Source organism: Dipodomys merriami, unplaced genomic scaffold (assembly GCF_024711535.1).
Source record: "Dipodomys merriami isolate MVZ:Mamm:240054 unplaced genomic scaffold, mDipMer1.0.p SCAF_29, whole genome shotgun sequence".
NCBI lineage: Eukaryota > Metazoa > Chordata > Mammalia > Rodentia > Heteromyidae > Dipodomys > Dipodomys merriami.
This window is the reverse complement of record NW_027204381.1, coordinates 3,069,527-3,078,301: the sequence shown is the minus strand read 5'-3', so window position 1 is coordinate 3,078,301 and position 8,775 is coordinate 3,069,527. Positions and strand designations below refer to the sequence as shown.

Here is an 8,775-nt window from a genome sequence, read left to right as displayed (position 1 = left end):
AATAAACTGAGTAAAGCATGAGTCCCCTGTGTTCAAATAATGGCAAAAGCATCCTTCTCCTCCTCCTCCTCCTCCTCCTCCTCATCATCATCATCATCATCATCATTTTAATAAATAATTAAGTTCCCCATCCCAGGTATTCTGTGATAGCAATGGGTAAAAAGAGAGTTCTTCCTTGTTCAGTCCTTGGCAACTGTCACTCTATTACCTCTCTGTTATATGAGCTAGAAAATAGGAAATCTATTGAGTTTATCTTATTTCATTTAACTTCATTCATTCACCATGCAATCTTCAGTTATATTCACTATTACATAATCCCTAAATACTCGGTTTATTTGTTTTTATTTTATTTACAAACAGAAAAGGATAAATACTAGACTAGGGTGCAAGCCAATTGGTAGAAGCTTTATTAGCGAGAACCTTGAATTCCAGTGATAATTCTGAGGTCTCTGAATGTTCATACATGTGCTGTATCAGTAAAGGCTGTTCTTCATGGAAGGCTGTGATGCTATGGTTCTGCAGAAGAAAGAAAAAGTAGCAAGTGAAGCTCATTTCCCAGGAAGGCCCGTCTATCGCTCATCTGTATCAGTTTTCTCTCTTGTTCTTAGATCTTGGAGGAAATGGTACTACTACAAGTGATCTTTGTAAATCCTGACATATCATTTCTCTTTCCAAGAACACTTAAAAGGTTTTCTTTTCTCTGTGGATATCAGTTATAAAGCATTTACAATTGGATCACCAATTCTCTGATTCTCTTTCTGCCATTTTTCCCCACATTCTCCTCTAGTCACATGGTCCCTGACCAGTTCTTAAGCATATTTAACACATTTATGCAACAAAATATTTGCCTCTACTGTAGCCTCAGGTGTGACACTTTCCTGCACAAGAAGCACCAAGTTTACTCCCACCTGTCAGTTCATAATTCTGATTTCATCATTTCAAAGAAGTCTTTCCTAAATAATGTTTCTACAGCAGTCCAATACATATCATTCATGTTCTCTCTTTCCTCCTTTATTTTTGTATTAACTCATCACTCTATGACCAATGATAGTTTCCATATCTATATTCAGATCTGTCTCTACACATTAGAATATAAACTTGGTTCACTGATATGTTCTCAGCATCTAGACTAGAACCTAGTATATAGTAATTGTTGATAGATGCCAGGTGAAGTAAAAAAAAAAAAAAAGAGTGTTCCAGTTGATTTTTTTGGATAAATTAGGCACTGACACTGGTTTGGCTGGCACTTTACAATTGGAGACTCAAAAAGCAAGGATGAGAGATAACTTTGGTATATAGTTACAGAGTTGAAATAAACTTTGGAATAAAATATAACTTAAACCATGTTTTTGAAAATGAACTTAATACCACAAAATAGTCAGAGATAAAGCTCTTATGAGTGAATAATCATTGTGTCTGAACTTAAACTACCCATTCTACAATACTTTAATCAAAAATATTTAAGGTTTAACAAGGAGCTTCCATGAGTTTCGAAGGAGTAATGGGAGGTCTGAAATTAAATTCTGAATGGTCTGTCAGCTACACTCTTAAGAACAGTGTGAGAACAATAAGCCAAAGAATCCAGATGCACAGAGCTGGAGAATCAGAAATACAGAATAAGAAATGGTAGATATATGAACATTACCAATCACCAAACTGTATCACCAAAGATCATTAATTTGATTATATAAATAATCAATTCCTTTGATCATTTTGTATTATTACCAATATTATTATACTCCTATTTAACTTAGCTTCCAGTAACTACTCTTGGTACTTACTGTTTTCAGTTCCCAGGAAATAGGTAGAAATCTCTTGTTAGTGTAATTTGTTCAATAGAGGGCAACTGGGCTTTAGTAGTTGGGTTTTCAAATGATTGTTGGACCTAGAACCAAACACTGCTTTAGATAAGATAAGCTGTATAAACTTATAGAAACCTTTTGCACTATATGCTAGATAATTCTGGGAGTAAAGAATACTCCTGTAGTTGATGGATTCCTATTCCCTCAGACTTCTACTCAATGTCTTAGCTTTCATGCCCTGTGTAACTCTGTATACTTCAAGAACAATCATTTATTCCTCATCTAGACCATCAGTTTCCATTTTCTCCTTGTTCTGTTTTGTAATTACAGACATGATAATCGATCATCCATTGGAGCTGGGCATGATTCAAACCCGTACACTTGAAAGGTAGAGATTGAATACAGCCTAGGGAAAAAAGTTCTCAAGACTCCATATCAACCAAAGTTAAGTGTGGTGGAACATGTCTGTTAACCTTGGTATATGGGAAGCTCAAATAGGATTATAGACTAGGCCAGCACAGGCATAAGGTGAGATAGTTCCTCGAAAATAATCAAGACAAAAAGGGCTAGTAAGAGTATGTGTTTAGCAAACATTAAGCCCTGTTTTCAACCCCCAGTAACAAGAGGGAATAAGAATTATATTTGGAGGAATTATCACATTTAAGCCTTTCTTGTTCTGCTTTGAGCTTCCATGGTGGCATTTTGACCTGTTTTTGTTTTGTTTTGTTTTTACTAGATTTTAAACTCCTGAATGAAAATAATCAGGTACTATTTCACTTTTTCTTTTTGACAAAGTTTGTTAATTTCATATGAAAGGTGAATAATGATAAATACTTTCTTAAGAACAAAATGTATAACTAGAAAATTAAAGAAATTACCTTTTGAAATATTTGCACTATGTGACGGGAGCAGGAATATTTCTGGAAGCATCGGATGAGCTCAGTGATGAAGGGGGAGCCGTATGTGGGATCTCTATAGGACAAGTTATCTGTGAAGAAAAAAGTTTTATGCCTTGGTCAGTTATCTTTCACTAATTGTATTATTATATCTTATTTATTTTTGAAAAATAAACGGTACAGAAAATTCTTTATATATTTAGAGGAAGTATAGAACTTTACATTGTCTCATTTTCTACATATGCAACAACAAATTGGAAGATATTGCACTAAAGAGTAAGCTAATTAGAGTTGCAGGTGCTAGCATGATGATGGCACTGTGATTCTTGGAGCCATCTACAATGTTTCTTCCACTCACTTCTCTAGCACTGAAGGAAGGAAAGAAACTCTTCAAGTTGACATAATAAGTACATGACGAAACATGACCACCTGGCTCCAAGATCATTCTCAGATTAAACTGTTCTGTGTTTCACAATATAATAAGCAAAATTGGCAAGAAGAACCAAATTTATAGTTACATAAGACTGAGAACTTTCAAGGATCTCATATAGAATGTAGTAATAACAGCTAATAACACTGTATCTTAGGCTTAAAATGTACTGAGAAGAGAGATTTTATGTAGACAAAGAGAATGTTTGTTAACGAGAGGTATATATTCAGGGCATAAATTCTGCTATTGTTTTTCTAATAATTGTCTCCAACCACATTTGATTGGATACATAAAATTAGTAGAAAATTTTATTTTCATTTTACTTCTTTAAAACGATTTATCAATAAGAATGGATAATTTGAAAATGAGAAAAATAAAAGTAACACGACTTAATCTGATTACCTAGATGTAAAATACTAAGTCCTTGGAGTTAAGAAGTCTCATCATGTCTTGTCCTTATTCTTTTAAAAGGGTGTTCTCATCCTTATGGGGTTATGAAATTGCACAACTGTAGGTAGAATCGGAAAGGAAGTATGGAGAGAATGCAATTGGGCTTGCATTCCATTACATCTCTACTCAAATACCTTAAATATATTCAATATGAAGCAGAATCAGTTGTTTAAGTGGTGTTTAAAATGGGATATTCCTTCTTTTAGTTGCTTTAATAATTTCCTATGACTATGAATATAAAGTGCAGCACTTCTATTCAAAGCACAATTTTTAAGGTGGGTGTGTCTCTGTCCCCAAATCATAACATTATTTATTTGAAATGCATTGACAGCAATCAAAATTACTCTCAGACCATTGCTGAACAGGTCTCATCTTATTTCTTGGAATTATTGAAAGGTAACCTTAGTGTAGAAGTGGAAAACACATACTTGGTGTTGAAGAGAAAAAAGCAATGAAGTCCTTCTCCCTGTGTCTCAGGGAAACAGCATCTTCCTCCAGGTTCTGTGACACGGAAAAGTTGTCTGCCAGGGCTGCTGGTGAATCTCTGAGCCACACTCCTCCACTGTTTACTAGAGACAACAATTTTCTACACTGACTCTCCTTCCATATGGATACCGCAGTTGCCCACCTAACTCATTGTTAATGTTAATTTTAACTAGTTACACACACACACACACACACACACACTTTTCCTTTCTTTTCTAATGTTATTGAGTAGTGAACCAAGAAATAGATTGAATCATATACAAATAATGACACTATCACAAATCACAGAAGAACCACCTATTTACTTAGAATAAGAAAATAATTATTCCATGATATACATTTTCCATATATAGTGAGTCTTTAAGGTAGGTCTGCTTTAGTGTTATGAGGAACTTCCATACTAATTTCTTTTTTTTAATTGGGAAAATACTGTACAGAGGGGTTATAATTACATGGGCAAGATAATGAGTACATTTCTTATCAAGCATTGTAGCCTCCTCCTTTGTTTCCCCTTCCCATCCCATCCTCCCCCCTACCCATCCACCCAACCCTCCTCCCCCGCCCCCACCAAAGTTGTGAAGTTCATTTTCGACATAACGACTTAAACGTCTCATTGTTGCAATGGGTCCACCTGTATCCTTATTTAAACACTTTGTTTATTTCCCTTCCCCTCCACAAATTCTAACAACATCAAATACAGTGAAAGCAGGGTTTATACTGTGGGAGAGGAACATACAAAGCAACAAAAAAATAATCTTATAAATGTGTTAGAAATAATCTCATGAAAGAAAAAAATTTGAATACATATCTTAGGGTTCATTTCCTTAACATCAACTTATCTGACCTATTCTGCTTGACTCAGACATATAAGGGAAACCATGAGACCTATGTTTCTTTGGGCCTGGCTTACTTCACTTAATATAATTTTTTCCAAGTCTTTCCATTTCCTAACAAAAGGGGCAATGTCATTCTTCCTGATGGAGGCATAAAATTCCATTGGGTATATATACCACATGTTCTTGATCCATTTATCTATTGAGGGCATCTGGGTTGGTTCCATAACTTAGCTATGGTAAATAAGGCTGAAATAAACATAGTTGTGCTGGTAGCTTTAGTGTGGGCTTGTTTGTGAACATTTGGGTAAATGCCCAAAAGTGGGATTGCTGGATTACTTTCCAAAGTGGTTGAATAAGTTTACACTACCACCAACAATGCAGTAAGGTTCCCTTCTGTCCACATCCCCTCCAGCATCTGTTCTTATTAGAGTTTTTGATTATAGTCATTCTAACTGGGGTGAGGTGGTATTTCAATGTTGTTTTGATTTGCATTTCTTTTATGACTGAGAGGTTGAGCATTTCTTCATGTGTCTATTGGCCATCCTTCTTTCCTCTTCAGAGAAGTTTCTCTTTAAGTCTTTATCTCATTTATTTATTGGGCAGTTGTTTCTTTGAAGATTTGTTGTTGGGGGATTTAATTTTTTAAGTTCCAGGTATATTTTAGATATGAGACCCTTGTCTGTTCTAAGGCTAGTGAAGATCTTCTCCCAGTCCGTGGGCTTTCTATTGATCTTGCCAGCTACGTCCTTTGCCATGCAGAAGCTCTGCAATTTCATGCAATCCTACTTGTCCAACCTTTCTTTGATTTGTTGTGGGTCTCTATTAAGAAAATTTTGGCCTGTGCCAAGGAGATCTAGGGTTTCTCCTATTCCATCCTGTAATGTTTTCAGAGTGTCTGCTTTGACTCCGAGGTCTTTGATCCATTTGGAGTTGATTCTGGTGCAGGGTGATATATAAGGATCTAGCTTTAGTTTTCTACAAGTAGTTAACCAATTTTGCCAGCACCATTTACTGAAGAGGCTGTCTTTCATCCTTTCTATTTTTTTTTTTGCTCCCTTATTGAAAATTAGATGGCTATATGTCTGTAGGTTCATTTCTGGGTTTTCAGTTCCATTCCATTGTTCCTGAGGTCTGTTCTTGTACCAGTACCAAGCTGTTTTGATTACTATGGCTTTATAGTAGAGTTTGAAATTTGGTATTGATATTCCTCCAGCAGTGTTCTTTCTGTTGAGGATTGTTTTTGCTATTCGGGGTCTTTTATTGTTCCATATGAATTTTTGGATTGTCTCTTCTATTTTCTTAAAGAATGAGGTTGGAATTTTGATAGGTATTGCATTGAATTTGTAGATAGCCTTGGGAAGTATTGCCATTTTCACGATGTTGATGCTTCCAATCCAGGAGCATGGGAGTTTTTACCACTTTCTAAGTTCTGTTTTGATTTCCTTTTTCAAGTTTTTAAAGTTTTCATCATAGAGGTCCTTCACTTCTTTGGTTAAGTTAATTCCTAGGTATTTTATTTTTTGTGGGCCTATTACGAATGGAGTTGGTTTCCTAATTTCAGCCACACTTTTCTCATTGTTGGCATACAGAAAAGCCATTGATTTTTGGGGGTTAATTTTATACCCTGCTACTTTGCCAAAGTTTTGAATCAGCTTGAGTAATTTGGGAGTGGAGTCTATGGGATTCTTTAAATATAAGATCATGTCATCTGCAAAGAGGGAGAGTTTTACTTCTTATTTCCCTATTTGGATCCCCTTTATGTTTGCATCTTGTCTTATTGCTGTAGCTAAGCAATCTAATACTAGATTGAAGAGAAGTGGAGAGAGTGGACATCCTTGTCTCGTTCCTGAGTTAAGAGGAAATGGCTTTAGTTTTTCACCTTTAAGTCTAATGCTGGCTGTAGATTTGTCATATACAGACTTTATTGTATTGAGGAATGTTCCATGGATTCCTAATTTTTCCAAAACCTTTATCATAAAGGGGAGTTGGATCTTGTCAAATGCTTTTTCTGCATCTATTGAGATAACCATGTGGTTCTTATCCTTGCTCCTTTTGATGTGATGAATTATGTTAACTGATTTTTGTATATTGGACCAACTTTGCATCCATGAAATGAATCCTGTTTGATCATGGTGTATGATTTTTTGGATGAATTGAAGTCGATTGGCCAAAATTTTGTTGAGAAATTTTGCATCAATGTTCATGAAAGAAATGGGTCCATAGTTCTCTTTCTTTGATGAGTCCCTGCCTGGTTTTGGGATGAGGGTTATGATGGCTTCATAGAATGAGTTCGGTAGTGAATTTTCTCTTTCAATTTCATTGAAGAGTTGGAGGAGTATTCGTGTGATCTCTGCATTGAAGGCCTTGTAGAATTCCGCTGTAAAGCCATCTGGTCCTGGGCTTTTCTTAGATGGGAGGTCTCTTATGGCTGTTTCTATTTCAATGCTAGATATGGGCCTCTTAAGATAGCTTAACTCATCTTGGTTTAGTTTTGGCATGTCAGTATTTGCTAGGAAAAGGTCCATTTCTGTCAAGTTCTCAAACTTATTAGCATAAAGTTTTGAGAAGTATTCCCTTCTAATGTTCTGAATCTTGGTCATTTCTGTGGTGATGTTTCCATTCCCATCTCTGAGTTTATTTATTTGGGTGTGTTCTCTTCTTTTTCTGATAAGATTTGCTAAGGGTCTGTCAATTTTGTTAATTTTTTCGAAGAACCAACTCTTTGTTTTGTTGATTCTTTCTATGGTTTTTTGGGATTTTAATTTATTTAATTCTGATTTAATTTTAATTATTTCTTTCCATTTGCTGGATTGGGGTTTATCTTCCTGCTCTTTTTCAAGGAGGCTCAGATGTGTCATTAAATTGTTGGTTTCAGATCTCTCCGATTTGTTGATGTAGGAACTCAGAGGTATAAACTTGCCTCTGATACTGCCTTTGTTGTGTCCCAGAGGAGCTGGTAATTTGTGTGTTCATTTTTGTTGAATATCATGAACATTTGAATTTCCTTTTTTTTATCTTCCATGATCCACTGGTGATCAACAGTGTGTTGTTCAGCCTCCATGTGTTACAGGATTTTCTTTGGTGGCTTTTGGTGTTGAGTTCTAATTTTATTCCCTTGTGGTCTGAGAGAATGCAAGGTATAACTTCAATGTTTCTGAATTTGGACAAGTTTACTTTGTGGCCTAAAATGTAATCTACTTTGGAAAATGTTCCATATGCTGCTGAGAAAAACATGTATTTTGATGGTGCTGGGTGAAATATTTGGTAGATGTCTGTTAAATCTTGTTGGTCTATGCAGTTGTTTAGATCTGCGGTTTCTCTGTTGAGTTTTTGCTGAGTTGATCTATCTAGTGGGAAAGTGGTGTGTTAAAGTCCCCAACAATTAATGTCTTTGCATCTATGTGGGTTTTGAGGGAAAGTAATGTTTCTTGAATATTTGGGTGCTCCATTGCTTGCCAAATAGATATTTAGAATTGCAATATTCTCCTGAAGGGCAGATCACTTAATTAGTATATAGCAACCTTCTTTATCTCTTCTCACTAATTTTAATTTGAAGTCTATTTTATCTGATATTAGGATTGCAACTCCCGCCTGTTTATGTGGGCCATTTGCTTGGTAGATTTTGTTCCAGCCTTTCACGTTGAAAATTTGTTTGTTTTTATGGGCAAGATGTGACTCCTGAAGGCAGCAGATAGAAGGATCTTGCTTTTTAATCCAACTAGACAGTCTATGTCGCTTAATTGGAGAGTTAAATCTGTTTATGTTGAGAGATAGGACTGGGAAGTATTTAGGAGTTCCTGCCACTTATTCCACCTTCTTGGGGGCTGCAGCTACTTGGTTCTTCCTATGATTCTTGGATTCTCAGTTTGGGTACG

General features: G+C 35.7%; 1 protein-coding gene across 3 annotated transcripts in view; it reads right to left on the bottom strand.

The window, feature by feature from the left end:
* Positions 1–323: 323 nt before the first annotated feature.
* LOC138838828 (caspase-4-like) overlaps positions 324–8,775 on the bottom strand; it is a 28,410-nt gene continuing 19,958 nt past the window's right edge. For 2 of the 3 annotated variants that reach the window (XM_070038195.1, XM_070038196.1), the window contains 4 exons: positions 4,007–4,147; positions 2,681–2,790; positions 1,782–1,885; positions 324–516 (listed from right to left, as the gene is read on the bottom strand). In XM_070038195.1, the coding sequence (XP_069894296.1) occupies positions 1,787–1,885; positions 2,681–2,790; positions 4,007–4,147 (350 nt within the window). In that variant the 3' untranslated portion in view covers positions 324–516; positions 1,782–1,786. The remainder of the gene's footprint in view (positions 517–1,781; positions 1,886–2,680; positions 2,791–4,006; positions 4,148–8,775) is intronic. The other variant, XM_070038197.1, reaches the window with a different exon arrangement.